Genomic DNA, 16,279 nt, shown 5'->3' on the forward strand with positions numbered 1-16,279 from the left:
AACTGTTGTTTAGTGACACCTTTACCAAAAACTAGCTCAGAGCACAAGACTAAACCGGCCGGTTCGGGCAAAAGCTCTCGCGAATACTCCGATGCGTGAACGCAGCACATGTGACGTCAGTGGGAGGGGCCTCCATCATCCAGGAAGTCGGTGAACGTAATGAGCAACTTTCTTACAAACTTTCAAAGTTTCTGTTTAAGACTTAAGGGAGATTAAATCGATGGCATTTAAATTCGTGCAAGATGCTTTAGCAGAGCCGGAAATGATGAGTTGAGTTGAAGAGTCCATTTGACATTTGCGTTAAACGATTATTAATGTTATCGCTAATTAGCTAATTCAATTAGTTAGCTAGCGCGCAGATTATTGCTAGTGGAGCAGCGTTAGCATCCGGATGCTAAGTAGCGGTGCTCTGCGGCGTTAACCGAGCCCTCTTTCACCGGGTCGGAGCTCCATCATCGCCTCCAACTCTTGGCGAGCGGTCCGAGACATGTCCGAGGAGGAGATCACGTTGCCGGACCGGGGCAACGGCCTGCTCCGCAGCAGCCGCACCAAGTCCTACGGTAGTTTGGTTCGGTCTCCGATCTCTCCGGTTCGCCAGAGACGCATCGAGCACCGGGTCCAGCCCGGAGAGACGCTGCAGGGCCTCGCCCTCAAGTACGGGGTGTCTGTAAGTATGGATCTTTACGGTTGTCTCTGTTCTTTAAGCCGTCAGCCTTGAGTATTAAGGTAATGAGGGCTTTATTATGAACCCGGCCACCATGTTACCTGTATGTGCACTAAAAGTTTTATTAGGATAAATCAATAGTTTAAAGGCAAAAGGAGCTTTAAAAAAGCTTTTCAAATATTTATCTATTAACCTGCTCTGTGGTTAAACTGCAAAACCAGGTTTCACATTCGTAACTGCCACAAAAAGGGCAGTGAAGCCCTTTATTAACCAGCATTTGCACGTGAATAAGAGTGCATGTGTCACCGTTACTAGGTCAGTTCATAGATGGTCCCTCTGTCCAGGGATGGACAGCATTCAGGGACAGTTATTAACCTCTGAGCAATGATTATAGTGCTTCAATTACAAGTTGAATGGCCATTTAAGGTGAATTGAGACTGTTTTCACGTGCACGCCCAGATAAAGTCAAGCTTTGCCACTTTATGGTGTTTACTGACCCCACCCTGCTTCCTCACAGATGGAGCAGATCAAACGAGCCAACCGGATGTACACCAATGACTCCATCCACCTGAAGAAGTCCTTGTCCATCCCCCTGCTGCTGGACTCTAACAGCAGCCTGGAGTCGCTGCTGGGCGACAGCGGAGACGACCAGGCTGCGGAGCAGGTCCACCCGGGTCGGATCTCCTCCGACGGGAAGCAAAACGACGACGGAGGAACGTCGGAGGATCTGTCTCCTAAAGAGTTCCTGAAAAGGTTGGATGGCCTGATTCATCAGTCCAAGCAGGCCGCCGTCAGAGGCTGTCAAGACGCCGAGAAGAGGTTTGTCTCTTCCTGAGGGAATGGATGCATTTAAAGCTGCTTTGCTCACGCCAAAAATCTGCAGTTAATACTGAATCTTGGAACATTTTCCTATTTGAGATGAAAGGTGTAGTCATGTGACACGAGTTAACGCAGAAACCTGACCACTTTTCTATTCAGTTATTATGAAATATGCAAATGGGTGTTTGAGGCTGGTCCGTCTGGTTCTTGCTCAGGTTTGCTGCTGTAGAGGACGTCTGCAGCGGGGAGACGCCGGCCTGGCGGCCCCTCACCAGGTCGCAGAGTGCAGGTTCGTCCACCAGGGGGCAGCAGCTGGCTGCACACGGCGCCGTGCCGCTAACCATCACCAGACTGACCAAGAATCTGAGGGACCGAGAGGACGAGATCTTCCAGCTGTGACGGACGGCTGCTGACCGATCAGGACGGGAACATTTCCAGGGGAGACGGGATGAGATGGACATTCCAGAGGGAGAATTCCAGCACGCGCTGGAACGCCAGGCAGATCTGATGTTACAGGCCGGAACATTGAGCAGCGGATAAGAATCTCAGTCATGTGACTCTTCAATAGGGCGAGCCTGTGGCGCCCTCGTGCACGGCTGACCACGTGACCTGAAGAAGGCTAAAAGAGTTGGCTCCACTTTCAGAGTGGATCCACCAGCACAGAAGCTACTGCTGTCCACTTCCTGCATCGGCCTTTTGACCTTTTAGATATTTATTTTAAAACTGCTATTTATAGATTTATTTTTTTTCCCCATATTTGTCACTTTGGTCACGTAAATGCTTCAGATCGTCACCAATCATTAATTTATGAGGGGGAAAGGGGGCTCAGCTAACTGCTCAAAATGCTCTTCCAGGAGGTCACAGAAGAACCCAGAAGATTTATAAGCTACAGAAAGAAACGGGGCAGAAACGGCGACGTTGGAGGGCTTCGAACCACCGCTGAAGAACCATCTCGCTGAGTCCAGGGGAGCTGCGGCGGCGTGGCCTTAAAGGGGTGGCTCAGGACTGACGTAGGGTTGGATATTTGTTCCTGAAACCATCGTTTTTATTTATTTGTGCGACGATCTGAGACATTTATCTGTGACCCGAATGCAAAAAAAACCAATCGGGACGTTTCTCAGCACTGAGGTGTTTCAAAGCTACACGACGTCACTGTAAACAGCACTTTATATCATCAGCCCGGAACCACGCGTCAAACTAAAGCAATAAAGAAATTCATTGGATTTTAATTGTTGACTTGGTTTGTTCACACCTCCCCAAAATCTTTGCAATTTAAAACCCAAGAAGACAAACAGGAGTTCTAGGTTCACCTGAAACGTCAGACAGAGAAGTCAGTGCTTTAACTGATGGTTGCTAATGTGTTTGTTCAGAGTGTGTCGGGATTGGTAAAGTCCGCTTTAGTCTGTAAGTGCGTCCAGAACCAGCTGCAGCCTCGCGTGGGCCAGCAGGTGGCAGTGTTGCGCCGCGGTGCTTTGGAAACAGCAGATGGTTCGTGTTCAAGTCATGATCAGAGATGTTACAGCTTCTCTAAAGGTTTAAACCTGGGGGGTTTGCAGCTGCCTGGCTGATCTGCCGTCACAGTTCCTGTCCAGCAGCAGTTGTCCAGCGGCTCTGCAGGGTCCGACCGCGGGGTTCTACCTCATATTGTGCCGTCCTCCATCAGTTTGTCGAGTCCTTTGCAGATTTTGGCGAGGTTGGGCCTCAGCGGGCCGTTGGGGTCGAAGAGCGCGGTCAGCAGCTCCGGGTTGGAGTAATGGTTGAAGACGTGCTTGATCCGGCCGTGAGATTTGGGGGTCAGGTGGGTGTTGACCAGCTTGAGCAGCATGTCCCTGCAGCTCGTCAGGATGTCCTCCATCACCGCCTGGTCGAAGGTGAAGTCCACCTGCAAAGGTCAACCAGAAGAGCGCCGTCACCGTCGGGCTCCATCTCTTAGATCTGGACTTTAGCCCCCAGCTAGCCGCATGCTAACGTACCTCGTAGAAGCTGGTGGAGGTCATGGCCCCCTGGCGGAGCTTCTTCTTGAAGTCGGTGGCCAGCACCAGCTCCTCCGTGCTGAAGCAGTTGTTCCTGAACAGAAGGCCGATCTTCACGGCGATCTTGATCAGGTTCTTGATGACCTTCTGGGCCTCCGTCCTGTTGCCCGTGTGGTGCTTGGAGATGTGGTACAGCTCGTCCAGGATCTCGCTGGTGGTGTCGTCGATGAACATCTGGACCGAGGTTTTGTTGGCCATTTTGCCGAGGATTTTCTTCTGGGCCGTCATGGCCAGCGTCTTCGATTTGAAGTTGTCCATGTTTTCCTGAGTGGTGCAAAGAGAAAGGTCGGAGGTTAATTACTCTGTGTGTGTGTGTGTGTGCGTGTGTGTGTGTGTGTGTGTGCTGAGATGGCGAAAGTTTCCTTGTGCTTCCTGTTCTAACTGCTTTTATCAATATGTTGAGTTCTTAATATAACTTTAAGTCTCCATTGCTGACTCTAGAAAATCCTGTGGGTTGCCATGGAGACGGATGAAGCCAGCAGGAGGCCTCCGTTCACAGCTCTGGGCGGCTCTGGTCCTCCTGGGTGACGGTGGTGGCGCCAGGTTCTGGTTTGCACCGTTTGTTGTGGTGCGACGCCGGGAGGGAAGGCGTCCCACAGAGACCGCTCAGTCTCCCACTGAGGTTTTCACCATGCAAACAGAGGAGCCTCCTGGGAGGCCGGCGGCGCTCCGAGCTGCTCTTTACCCTTAATGATGGACGTTAATTGGAGCTTTTCTGCCACGTCGACCGTGGGAGGAAATAACGGACCCAAGTGTTCGGCTGTTGCTCGCCGCCGACACTCAAAACAACTTTTGCTTTTCACAGCTTGCCGCCTAATCCCAGCATTTACTGGGATTGAGCCACGGCGTTCCTCCTCCGGCCTGTGGAGACAAGCATGTCCCTGCATACCTGAGGCAGGTTCCTGCCTGCTGCCTCCAGATTCCATCAGCAGCATAAATGATGGTGGCTCAGCCCTGAAGTTCTGACGCTGGTTCGGACGCGTTAAACAGGAAACGGCGTGGGCGAGAACAGCCTCCTCGGAGGATGTGAGGCTCTCGTCCACGCTGATTAATGATGTAAACTTCCTCTTAGAGGAGCAAACATTGCGAAACGACCATCTCAAAGCTCCACTGGTGACGTAAGGCCGCAGCAGAAGCTAACGCCGCCGTCTAGAGCACAGGGAGGAGGCTCTTTGTGACCACGCTCCTGTTTCACGTGCACCAATTATCGTGCACACGAAACCCCCGTCTCTGACGGCACGCTTCATTACCGAAGCATTGGGGGGGGGAATCGGAATTTCCCTCAGTGATGGTGATGAGGGGGCGGAGCAGCGCGATGGCTGATTCAGGCTGGCGTGTTCCCGCAGACGTTCGCCGTTGGTGACACGGAGGCTGGTTCTGACGGGTGGATCCAGGAGCGGCGCGACACCTCTGGCGGACTGCGTCCTTCCACGGGCGCCACCTGGTGGCCGGACCCAGCAGCTGCAGCTGCTCCACGAGCGTTTGCGGCCGGTCGGGCGGGTTCCAGCGGTGCGGGGGCCAGAAGAAACGCTACGTTCATGGTCAGTCTGGTACTGCGTGCTGATTGGTGGATCCTTCCTGGCAGGCTGCAGAGGTAAATATTTAGCATTCCTGGGACGAGCGCAGTCCCACTGTTTGTCCACATGTGTGAACTTGTGTGCACGTGGATGAGCGCTACTTCCTGCTGTGTAGGGTTTTTCTCTTCATCTTTGCAGGGCGACTCGCGGAGGTCCGGAGGAATCACCTGCCAACACGGCTGCTGGCTGGGAATCCCTCACCCCCCTTCAGTCGTGTTCAGCGTTTAAATACGTCTTTGGTGTTTGGGGGATTTTCCTTTGAAGCCTCCAAAAGCACCAATCGAAGTTTCTCCTGCGGTATTGCACAACCGCCCCGATCGACGTTGCTCAACCCTGCCCATCGGCAACTGTAAAGGGAAGTGAAAGAGAGAGAACTTCGGGCCAAGCGGCACCTAATGGAGGCCCGGCGCAGCGCTTCGGGATTTGCCCCCGGCCAACGTGGGCCGGTGACGGAGGGGGAGTCCACTCGCCCCGAGGGGCTGGGTGGGGCAACAACAAACGAGACGGTGGCAGCCGCACGGTCAGGATGGGGAAGAGGAGAGCAGCCACGCTCGGGCTTTTCTGAGGGGGTTTCCTGGGACTGAAAACCCGAGAGGTGGCGTAAAAGCCCTGCGAGGCGGACGCAGAGGTCTTACCTGTGTTCCCTTGTTCTAGTTCTTCCTCTGCTCCATCTGAGGTCGACGCCGGCGGCTGACTTCAACGCGACGCCCTCGTCATCGCTGCGGAAAACTGAGCCCTCCTGCAGAGTCCCGTCGGTGCTGCTGCCGCCGTCTTAAGACGCTGCTGAGTTTTACTTCCTTGAGGAACTAAAGTGCTATGACACACCCCTCAGTGTGTGTGTGTGTGTGTGTGTGTGTGTGTGTGTGTTTCCGTCCCTCCCTCTCTTAGCTGTCTCTATCTTGTGTTTAGTTCTGAGATTCAAACAGCAAACTGTTTGCATTGCTCTCCCTCGCCCTCTCTCTCTCCCTCTGCCTCTCTCTCGCTCTATCTCTCTCTCTATCTCTCTCACTCCCCCCTCTCTCTATCTCTCCCTCCACCTCTCTCTCCATTTTCTGTATTGCTGACACTGTGCCTCTGCTTGTCCTGACAAGTGAAAAGAATTTAGCAGTAATCCAGAGATGCAGCCGGTGAAAGGGGAGGGGCTTAACCCCCTGTTTTGTGCACGTTCACCTTTGCTGGAATGCCGCTGCCGTCAGTGCCGCTGAGCGCTGCGTTCTTCCGTCTGACTGTGTTTGTGTGTATGAGTCTAGCAAAGGTGTGCCGACGATGGTACGAGGTCTCAGCTGTGGAGCTAACTCGCAGTAGCCAGCGTGCTAAACGTGTCACATGTTGCACTTTATCCCTGATAAACCTGATTAAAAGTTCCACACACTCCAGGATCAAAGTGTCAAAGCAAACAGGATCATAAAAACGGGCCAGTATCTTCCATGAATGTGTCTTTGTTTGAGCCGCCCTGAACCTGCCTGTTGGGTCCAGATCCTAATTTGAGTGTGTGGAGCGTAAACACAGAACCAGTCTGATAAACGATGTCATCAGTCCGGAGCAATCATGAATCCCTTCATTCACAATCCTCTGCAGGTTTGTCTCAGTGGCAACCAGCGACTCTGGGAGGGGGGAGCCAGCCCTCACAAACCTAAGTGTTGTCAGATGTCGGGGTCAAAGGTGAAGCCGACGCCCTGCTGGACCACGAGGAGTGTCCACACACCCACCAGTGTGTCCAGTGCTGCGCGAACACACCTTGTTTCTACCTCCCACTCGGCCCTTCTGCAAAAGATCAACCTGACAAAAGTACCGTCAAGCTATGTGCAACTGCAAAAGCAGGTTGGTTGCCAAGGAAACAGACAGGAAGTAGTGCTTAAGTGGTTTCCTGATGGCTTCCTCTTTATCATATAATGACATCTAACAAGGAAGTGTAAGCAGGAGGTTGTCAGGTCTGTGTGTGTGTGTGCGTGTGTGTGTGTGTGTGTGTGTGTGTGAGAGAGAGAGAGAGAGAGAGTGTGTCTCTGTGTGTGTGAGAGAGTGTCTCTGTGTGTGCGTGTGAGAGAGAGAGTGTCTGTGTGTGAGTGTGTGTATGTGTGTGTGAGACAGAGAGAGTGTGTCTGTGTGTGTGTGTGTGTGTGAGAGAGAGAGTGTATGTGCGCGCATGTATGTGTACAGTATATGTTTGTGGTTTAACGGCCATCATAATATGAGCTCTAATGTGTAACTTTTGTACTGTACACAGGTCAATCAATTACATCACTCATCCTTCACACACAAGAGATCTCTCTCACACACACACACATAGACACTCTCTCACACACACACAGGCACCCTCTCTCTCTCTCACACACACACACACACACACACACACATAGACACTCTCTCACACACACACAGGCACCCTCTCTCTCTCTCACACACACACACACATACACACACACACCCCGGTGCGTTCTCTTCAGAAGGATCAGTGACCTGCTGCCCACCAAGGTCGAGGCGGCGTCCTGAGCTGTTCCCCCTCTCAAAGCTTAATAAGATGGATGATCATAGTGGAGGGATGGGGGGGGGGGGGGGGGGGGGGTGATGGGGGAGGAATGGTGGTGGAGGGATGATGGGGGGTGGCTGAGGCGTGTGAAGGCGTGTATGGAGGCGGCCATCTTTCCTGGTCCTACGTCAGGTGACTGATGTTGTCACACATTGTTGTCCGGGTTTTTCCAGGTTTCTCTGCTTCACCTGCACTGCAGCTGTTTCTGTGTGGTGTGGACGGCAGAAGGTCCGTGGATCTACTGATACCTGAACCTGATCTCAGCTCCTGCAGAATAATCATTGATTCGTTCACTGTCCGCAGGACATCAGACACTTCTGTGTCTCACCTGTGGTTAGAAAGATGCTTTTCAGGTGGTTGTGGCTGTACATACAGTTTTATATAAATGAACGCTATCGTACAGTCAAACAAATACAATCGTTTCCAGACAGGAAGTAAGATGCTTGACGACAGGAAGTAGAACATTTGAAGGCATTCTGTGGAGCTCAAGAAAAGAAAAACACTACATGATTTATATTGCTACTGAAAACATTAAAACAAGCTCTTGTCTGCGTTGGCGGATGTACATGAAGCTTCCAGCGTCGTTTCCTCCGTGTTAGCATGGTTACAGACTAGCAAACGCACCTCTGCAATTCAGCAACCGGAGTAAAGAAAGTTAGCGAGGCGCTCGTGGCTGCCGTCTGGAGTTAGTTCCCTCTTTTTGTGCATGCGTGTCAGAGACGGTGGACTTCCTTTTTTCAGAGGAAGTTATGTTGAGAAACTGGAATTTTAATTACGCAGAGTGTTGAAATGATGGTAAATTCTTTAACAATGGACCATAAAAGGGGATCTGATGGCAGCCATGATTGTCTAACAGGTGGAGTTTTGTGAGCTGGGATTAAACCGTGTTGTCAGCTTCGCACCCGTGTCAGCGTCACGCGTGAGCGCCACGTGTCAGCGACCTCCTGTGCCTGTCCCGCGGCGCCCGTCTCACAGGACGGCACAGGAGGCGCTGCGCATGGGCAGGTTGCTGGGCAGCTTGGCGTACTGCTGCCTGAAGCTGTTCCTCTTGTTGTTGAGCAGATGAAGCGGGTGCTCCAGCCCGTCGGCGGACAGCGAGGACTCGGGTGCCGGGTTCCCCTGAGGCGCCTCTGACTTGGACCCCCTGTTGTTTTTAGTCTTTTTGACCTTCTCCTTCTCCTGAGGCTCAGTGGAAACGGCGGGGGGCTCGCTGGCGGCCTCTGGTGGCGGCAGGGCGTCCAGCGGGAGGTCGCCGGAGCTGGGCTTCCCCTCGGTCTGCTCCTCGCTGCTGAGCTGGAGGTTGGAGGCCATGTGCTTGGCGCTGGTGCTGGCGGAACTGGTGCATTCACACAGGAAGAACAGCTCTGATAAAGGCAGAAACTCTAACTGGACATCCTGTCTTTTCCCCTGTAAAGATAACTTTAACCCGCACTGAGCGCTTCCACGTCATGCCGAGTTTGATGGTCGTCATGGTGATATTCGTGTCCGCTGAGCCTCCGTGCGTGCACTCACCCGGTGGAGCTCTTGTCCTGTGAGTCTTTCTGATCGCTGCTGTAGCGCAACTCTGCTGGAGTCTTAAAAGATAGATCTTTCTTCCCCTTCAGCCAGTAGGTCTTCATGTAGCCTTTACCCTGCAGGAGCAGAGGGCTTACAATCATCTATAAACCATTAATAAACATGCTTTCATGGCCAGAGCTTTCACTCCACCTTATTAGCAACAAAGCTAATGGTTATTTACCAGTGGTGTCAAAAAGATCCACCATAAGACTTTAAAACACTCCTGAAGGGGGCTTTTCATTATTTATCGGATTAAGACCAGTGAATTTGAATCATTGAACACATTACTTTGATTCAGCTTCATCTAAGAAGCTAAAACTTTCAGTCCAAACTTTCCTTGGCTAGCGAGCGCGTGGAGGAAGGGCCCACCTTGACGAAGATCTTCCCCCGCTCCTCGATGATGTAGGGTTCGTGCTCCAGGTGGTCTTTGGTGGTCTGACTGATGTGGATCTGCATCCCCTGTTCATAGGAGCACACACAGAAGAGGGCCGCTAAAGCTCAACACGCACGCTGGCGCCGCACTGGCAGGAACTCTGCGTGTTTATCATGTTTAGGTAAGTTTAGACACCACTCCATTGCTCTCCATCCGTGACGCTGTGTTGACGGTGTCGCCGAACAGGCAGTAGCGGGGCATCTTCAGACCCACCACGCCGGCCACCACCATTCCCGAGTGGATTCCTGAAACCAGAGTGGAGCCAAACTTCAGCCCCTGTTGCTCCACAGGGTTAAAAGCGACACCGGCGCCCCCTCGAGGCGACGCCGCGTCATTGCGTTGCTGTGCAGGAGGGTTCTTAGAGGAGGGTCCCCTGGTGCTCTCACCGACTCTGATCTGGATGTTGTCTCCGGTGGAGGGGTCCTTCAGGTGGTCGATGGAGCTCAGCATGTCCAAGGCCATGTCGCAGATGTGGTGCGCGTGAAAGGTGGTCTTGTTGGGGACCCCCGCCACGACCATGTAGGCGTCGCGAATCGTCTCCACCTGGGCAGAGTCCAGAGTTGCGATTAAACGGGGTTTGGTTGAAGTTCAGGCTGCCCCCCCTCCTCCCCCTCCCCCACCAGACCGACCTTGTAGACGTTGTGCTTCTCGCTGAGCGTGTCGAAGACGATGTAGATCTCGTTAAGCATGTCCACCACCTGCATGGGCGTTATGTGGATGCAGATCTCGTTGAACTTGACCACGTCGCTGAAGAGGATGGTCACGTCGGGGAAGACCTGGGGATCAAAGACGCCGTGTGAGGAAGGAAGTGACGTCTCAAACACCAGTTCGTGAGGGTTGAACCGATGGGGTGGACCTTCACGTGAGACACTTTTCACATGTCTTGTTTTGGGCCTTTGGTTCACCGCTGACCTCTGACCTCAGAGAACTGAGGAACGCGGAACTCAAACCAGCCTCCAGGAGGTTTTCTGGAGCTTTGATGCTTTTTAAAGGGCTGTTTGGTACCTGGCACGTCTCCAGGGCAGTGATCCCCTTCCTCAGGCGATCTGCCACAGCTTTGGGGATCATCGCATACAGCAGAGAATCCCCCCTCTTCTTCTCTTCATCCAGCTTTTTGATGATCTCCTGCAGCTGAGCGTATTTTTGTTGCTCCTAGCAGATCAGACGAGGGTCCGGTTAGCGCGCCGTCTGCTCTCGCTCGGGTCCTCAGAACCTTGGCGTCTCTGATGTGTTGAACTGACCTGGTCCAGGGCGAGCTGCAGCTCGGCCGACTGCTGCGTTCCAGCCAGGATCAGCTCTCTGCTGGAGTCGTGGAGGTTCAGATCGTTGACGTACACGCCCATCTTTATCATGTCCTCCACCGTCTCAATGCTGCGGACAGGAAGAAGACGGAAATTGTCTCTTTTTAGATGTATTAGCACATTCTGGCGTGTAGATGTTTCTCCCATCGACAGATTTCAGCTCGTTCGTGTCTTCTGTTCCGGGTCCGGGTTGGAGGAATCAAGCCCACCAGTGAGGACCTGCGAGTGGAGACCCTTAAACCCGGTTAGTCCTTACATGGGAGTCCCCAGAAAGATGAGGGAGTCCCACTGGGGGACGTATTTCATCTGTCCCTTCAGGTGCAGCGGCTTCTTGGGAGGCTCCCGCATGTCCTCAAAGATGGTCTCGCTGCACTTACCTGAGAGCAGAAGAAGACAGTTGAGCGGAAATGAGCACCTTTCGTGGGTGGCTAGCTTTACTGGTTCTGACCGGTGACGGTCTGGAAGGCCAGCAGCTCGATGTCCTCCCCTCCGGAGTTAGCAGAGCTGTTGTACTGGGTGAGGGCGCTGCTGTACTCCTGGTCCGTGCCCTTCATCTCCTCCACCGTCTTTGGCTCTGATGGTCAGAGACAACAGTCACTCCAGCCGGGCTCTGCTCAGCGGTTTCTGCCTGTTACCAAGCAGGTTTAGTGAAATACCTCGTTCTTCTTCCCTCTTGGCCTTCTCGCTCTCCTCCTTCTCCTCGGGTTCCTCTTTGCTCAGTTTGGGGATGTTGACCTTCTGCTTGCTCTCCACCACGGCCTTGGACAGCAGCTCGAACACGTTGTTCAGGTGGGTGTAGATCTGGTGAGAGCCAGGGTTTCAGCCACGCGCCACCACTTTCGTTTCTAAGCGAGCGCGCCGCAGACTCACGTTGTCCCAGCTGAACTCCAGCATGGGCCGGACCAGCGTGAACTCCTCGTTGACCTTCTTGCCCTGGAGGTCCGAGAAGACCTCCTTGAGGCCGTCGCCGATGCGGTACATGGTCATGTCGCGGCGGAAGATGACGCTGAACGGGAACATGTCGAAGAAGATGCCGCGCTTCATGGGCAGCTTCTCGTAGCTGGGCGCCGTCTTCTGCTGAGGCATGCGGTGCTTGAAGGCAGCGTTGTCGAAGTTCATCTTATAAACCTGCGGGAGTTCAGACACAGGTGATGCAGATACAATCAGACGGAGCGTCACCGGGAAGGTCGGGAAGGCCACATGTCCCCCGGCAGGTCTCCTGCTACCTTCTGCTGTAAATTACGACTTCCCCCAAATTCCCATCTCAATAAGCACTTATCTCCATCCAATAAACACTTGCTGCCGGAGTGTAAACAAGGTTCCGCCTGCCGTCTGGTTCAGGCTGATGGAACCGTTCTCATCCTGATAAAGCAGGTCGCCGGGTCAGACGTCTCGAGCGGCGCCGAGCCCGGGTACGTACCACGTACGTCATTTTCTCCGTCTCCTCTTTGGACAGGATTTCCACCTCGATGTCGGTGTTGTAGAACTGTCGTCCCACCTGAGAGAGCTGCCCTGGGGGTTAGCGCAGATTTACGTTATTATGACGTGTGCGCCCGCTCCTCTACGTAGTTTCTACGTAAGGAGTGAACGTTGCCTTTGGTTTGTTCGGGGTCACTCGTGATGGTTGTATCGCCTTAACGCGGCTGTGCCTCGTGGACGTGCGATGTTTTGCTCCTCACCTTTGACGAACTGGGTGAAGCCCTTCCGGGTGCTGCGGTAGTGCAGCGTCAGGCTAGTTTCACATTCCTCCTCCACGCAAAAGCTGGGAGGCTGGACCTTCGGGAACGAGAAGCGGAAGTACTCGTGCAGGTTGTCCAGCTCGTTGATGAAGTCGCGAACGTTTCGTCCCAGAACCTGCCGAAGAAGGGCGCCGTTTGTGTTTACCTTGTTGACGTATCGTAGGTTAGCCACAGCTCACCTTCAGGATCCGCTCGTATCCGTAGTTTCCGATCCTTTTGACCATGTAGACCCCAAAGGCGTACATGAGCTCGTCGTGGGTCTTTCCCAGAACTTCGCCCGCCGCCTTCGCCAACCGGAGGATCAAGTTATCACTAATAACGTGAAAAAAATAACGTTTTAATTGGAAAGGTCATCTGACAATTTGCTAAAATGAAAAAACATTTAAACGTGTAACACACCGTTAGCCAGTTGATTTGATTCCTGCCCCAGTATAACCAGCATGAGCCAGACATCAAAGAGGGAAATGACTCTTTAGTGTGTTAGCTTTTAGCATTAGCATCAGTTGAGTGTCTGGTGCGTTTGATCTGCGTCACTCAGGTGGGAGGAGCATTAAACCGGTTATTGATGGCGCGACCAAAGTCATGTGACCTTAAGTTTGTCCAGTTATCAAGAAAATAATTACGTTTGATTCTTGCGTAAAATCGACCTTGGATTAGCATCACGTTAGCAACTCTGGTGTATTTCTCCTTGATTTTAGTAGCTGTTTGAGCCGATTTGTTCCCACATAAATCACCAGTTCGTCTGTATCTGGAGACGAAGGTCACCTGTGCAGGATTACCATGGTTACCATCACAACAGGACCGGTTTCTCCAAAAACCAACGTACTTGTACATCTGATGCCGGACGAACTTGAGGTGGGGGATCTCTGCGCGGTTCTCGATCAGCCTCCACACGTCCTCGCCGTAGGACTCGTTGATGTAGTCGTTGACTGCTTCCAGGTACAGGCCGTACATGGTGGAACGCCTCCAGTGACACCAGTTACACGATTAGCTGCGGAGAGTCCAGATGAAAACAGACGGCAGGAACCTCAGGTCAGCTCCTCAAACACCATCTGGCAGCAGAGAGAAGCCGTCAGCTCCCAGTAAAACCAGTAAACGGGAGCCAACGAGCACCAGGACCACCCCCTTACCTGCAGCCCTGTACACTCCGACGCTCCGACTGTGCCGACGTCCATCCAGCACCCCCCCCCCACGAGAGGGTCCACCTGCTGCTGACAGGTGCCCCCCCACCCACTTGCCTGTCAGGTCAATGGGTGACGTGTCTAAAATAGCAGCAGCATGGTGTGTTCGTGGCAGCTGGCAAAGAAAAGGACAGCACAAACGTGTCCACCGGGGACCCGATGGAGATGTAACGTTAAATATCTGTGAAGACACGTTGATATTAACGTTAAATATCTGTGGAGACACGTTGATATTAACGTTAAATATCATTGAAGACACGTTACTATTAATGTTAAATATCTGTGAAGACACATTACTGATAACGTTAAATATCTGTGAAGACACGTTACTATTAACGTTAAATATCAGTGAAGACACGTTGATATTAACCTTAAATATCAATGAAGACACGTTACTATTAATGTTAAATATCTGTGAAGACACGTTACTATTAACGTTAAATATCAATGAAGACACATTACTATTAATGTTAAATATCAATGAAGACACATTACTATTAATGTCAAATATCTGTGGAGACACGTTACTATTAACGTTAAATATCAGTGAAGACACGTTGATATTAACGTTAAATATCAATGAAGACACGTTACTATTAATGTTAAATATCTGTGAAGACACGTTGATATTAACGTTAAATATCAATGAAGACACGTTACTATTAATGTTAAATATCAATGAAGACACGTTACTATTAATGTCAAATATCTGTGGAGACACGTTACTATTAATGTTAAATATCTGTGAAGACATGTTGATATTAACGTTAAATATCAATGAAGACACGTTACTATTAATGTTAAATATCAATGAAGACACGTTACTATTAATGTTAAATATCTGTGAAGACACGTTGATATTAACGTTAAATATCAATGAAGACACGTTACTATTAATGTTAAATATCAATGAAGACACGTTACTATTAATGTTAAATATCTGTGGAGACACGTTGGCTGATCTGGGACCCAGATCTGATACGATAATAACAGAACCTGAACGTATTTGTCACTTTGGTCAGTTTGGTTATTGGTTTTGGCCCAGTGTTAGCATGTCTGTTAGCATTAGCCTCTTTCGGCCTTCCTGGTGGAGTTTGCTATCCTCCTTAACCCCTATTCCCTACTTAGGGCACTAGGAAGGGAGCAGACTGTCTCGTAGGGGTGTCAGAATGTTGAGGGCAGATCTCAGTGCTCTATTTAGGGCACTCAGTATATCCCATAATGCACTGCGAAAAGTGGTGATCAACGTACCCGAGTGTATAAACCATTGTAATGGAGTTGGACCCCTGTAGCTTGTGTAGCCCAGTAGGACCAGCAGGACCAGCAGGACCAGCAGGACCAGTAGGCCCAGCAGGGCCAGTAGGACCAGCAGGACCAGCAGGACCAGTAGGACCAGCAGGACCAGCAGGACCAGTAGGCCCAGCAGGACCAGTAGGACCAGCAGGACCAGCAGGACCAGTAGGCCCAGCAGGACCAGCAGGACCAGCAGGACCAGCTCCGTGAACGGTTGTAAGCGTAATTCTGGGAGATCTCAGCCTGAAGCTTCACCGTGTGACTCATTAGCCAGAATTAGCTGCTACTCTCCAGCAGCAGCTCATTAGCATGACCGGGGTCTCTTGGCTAATTACTCCTCATTTGCATAATTGCGCTCAGGTGCGCGCGGCCATTGTGTCGTGATCGGCGTCTGGAAGAGAAGCTCTGGAGTCAGTTCTGCCACCCTGAACCCAGTCTGTCTGTTGCTTCCGCTACAGCCCGACAGGAACCAGGCGAGTCTCCTGTTTTGACAGGTCTGACATCTGAAGAGGTAATGACACATCTGCAGTTGCCATAGAAACCCCAAACGCCAGGTGACGTAACTGCCTGTTGATAAGACCCAGTCAACTTTATTGATACAGCGTCTGTTGCAGTCAAAACGAGCAGGAATATTCTCCTGGATTCAGGGGGAACACGCCACCAGCTCACGGGTGAGTGGTTCTGCTTATTATTATTATATGGAGCATTATTATTGGAGCTACTTGTTGTCATTTGGAGTTTTATTCCCGGAATAATTTACTAAATGTTCCCAGTCAGGACCGGAAGCACTTGCAGTTCCACGGGCGTCCACCAGGGGGCAGTGTTACGGCGTCCCCGTTTCCTGTCCGGCTGTTTTTGGGCCCCTGTTCTGGTGTCCCGAGAATCTGTTGTTTCAGGACGTGTTTGGTCTCGGTTCCGAGCAGGATTGGGCTCCACAGAGGCTGAGGGTTCCTCAGACCTCTGTGGAGGTCTAATTGACGCCACCTCTGTCCTCACACCTCTGGAGGGGCTGCAGGGGGGCCGCCAGCTGGCCCGTGATGGCGATAATGAGCCGCTGTCTCCTCCACCTCCGGGTCTTCAGCCCCCCCCCCCCCCCCCCCCCACACACACACACACACACTTCCTGCTACTGGGTGACAAACTGGGACCATAAAC

At 51.9% G+C, this 16,279-nt stretch overlaps 3 protein-coding genes across 5 annotated transcripts; 1 reads left to right on the top strand and 2 right to left on the bottom strand.

Annotated features, from left to right (window-relative positions):
* The first annotated feature begins 115 nt into the window (after positions 1 to 115).
* Positions 116 to 2,712, top strand: lysmd1 (LysM, putative peptidoglycan-binding, domain containing 1). Its single transcript, XM_003965820.3, has 3 exons — positions 116 to 667; positions 1,182 to 1,483; positions 1,699 to 2,712. Exons 1-3 carry the CDS (start codon positions 488 to 490, stop codon positions 1,880 to 1,882), a joined length of 666 nt encoding a protein of 221 aa, XP_003965869.1. The 5' UTR covers positions 116 to 487; the 3' UTR covers positions 1,883 to 2,712.
* tnfaip8l2b (tumor necrosis factor, alpha-induced protein 8-like 2b) lies at positions 2,694 to 5,980 on the bottom strand. The gene is made up of 3 exons (XM_003965810.3): positions 5,729 to 5,980; positions 3,457 to 3,780; positions 2,694 to 3,365 (listed from the first exon to the last, which is right to left on the bottom strand). The coding sequence occupies exons 2-3, from the start codon at positions 3,772 to 3,774 to the stop codon at positions 3,123 to 3,125; spliced, it is 561 nt and encodes a 186-aa protein (XP_003965859.2). The 5' UTR covers positions 3,775 to 3,780; positions 5,729 to 5,980; the 3' UTR covers positions 2,694 to 3,122.
* A 1,880-nt stretch (positions 5,981 to 7,860) lies between these two features.
* On the bottom strand, positions 7,861 to 13,855 carry LOC101070125 (soluble guanylate cyclase 88E-like). 3 transcript variants are annotated; one of them, XM_003965821.2, is made up of 17 exons: positions 13,781 to 13,855; positions 13,477 to 13,641; positions 12,830 to 12,962; positions 12,591 to 12,765; positions 12,332 to 12,423; positions 11,782 to 12,039; positions 11,568 to 11,712; positions 11,360 to 11,485; positions 11,168 to 11,288; positions 10,852 to 10,981; positions 10,616 to 10,762; positions 10,240 to 10,386; positions 9,997 to 10,153; positions 9,746 to 9,855; positions 9,547 to 9,636; positions 9,133 to 9,251; positions 7,861 to 8,956 (listed from the first exon to the last, which is right to left on the bottom strand). In XM_003965821.2, the coding sequence occupies exons 2-17, from the start codon at positions 13,602 to 13,604 to the stop codon at positions 8,590 to 8,592; spliced, it is 2,445 nt and encodes an 814-aa protein (XP_003965870.2). In that variant the 5' UTR covers positions 13,605 to 13,641; positions 13,781 to 13,855; the 3' UTR covers positions 7,861 to 8,589. The 3 variants fall into 3 exon arrangements, with proteins under 3 accessions (XP_003965870.2, XP_029694696.1, XP_029694697.1); XM_029838836.1 differs by having other exon boundaries at positions 7,862 to 8,956; positions 13,477 to 13,702; positions 13,781 to 13,815; XM_029838837.1 differs by lacking the exons at positions 13,477 to 13,641; positions 13,781 to 13,855 and adding an exon at positions 13,050 to 13,158 and having other exon boundaries at positions 7,862 to 8,956.
* Between the last annotated feature and the right edge of the window lie 2,424 nt (positions 13,856 to 16,279).

Source organism: Takifugu rubripes, chromosome 7 (assembly GCF_901000725.2).
Source record: "Takifugu rubripes chromosome 7, fTakRub1.2, whole genome shotgun sequence".
In the NCBI taxonomy this organism is placed as follows: Eukaryota; Metazoa; Chordata; class Actinopteri; order Tetraodontiformes; family Tetraodontidae; genus Takifugu; species Takifugu rubripes.

What these genes read in the sequence shown, in the direction of transcription:
- lysmd1 (XM_003965820.3), top strand. Translation starts at nt 488, where the DNA reads ATGTCCGAGGAGGAGATCACGTTGCCGGACCGGGGCAACGGCCTGCTC. An exon ending in CCCTCAAGTACGGGGTGTCT is followed by an intron (nt 668 to 1,181) that starts GTAAGTATGGAT and finishes GCTTCCTCACAG; the next exon opens with ATGGAGCAGATCAAACGAGC. An exon ending in TGTCAAGACGCCGAGAAGAG is followed by an intron (nt 1,484 to 1,698) that starts GTTTGTCTCTTC and finishes GTTCTTGCTCAG; the next exon opens with GTTTGCTGCTGTAGAGGACG.
- tnfaip8l2b (XM_003965810.3), bottom strand. Translation starts at nt 3,774, where the DNA reads ATGGACAACTTCAAATCGAAGACGCTGGCCATGACGGCCCAGAAGAAA. An exon ending in CCTCCACCAGCTTCTACGAG is followed by an intron (nt 3,366 to 3,456) that starts GTACGTTAGCAT and finishes TGACCTTTGCAG; the next exon opens with GTGGACTTCACCTTCGACCA.
- LOC101070125 (XM_003965821.2), bottom strand. Translation starts at nt 13,604, where the DNA reads ATGTACGGCCTGTACCTGGAAGCAGTCAACGACTACATCAACGAGTCC. An exon ending in ATCTTTCTGGGGACTCCCAT is followed by an intron (nt 10,982 to 11,167) that starts GTAAGGACTAAC and finishes TCCTGTCCGCAG; the next exon opens with CATTGAGACGGTGGAGGACA. An exon ending in CTGCCCTGGAGACGTGCCAG is followed by an intron (nt 10,387 to 10,615) that starts GTACCAAACAGC and finishes TTTGATCCCCAG; the next exon opens with GTCTTCCCCGACGTGACCAT.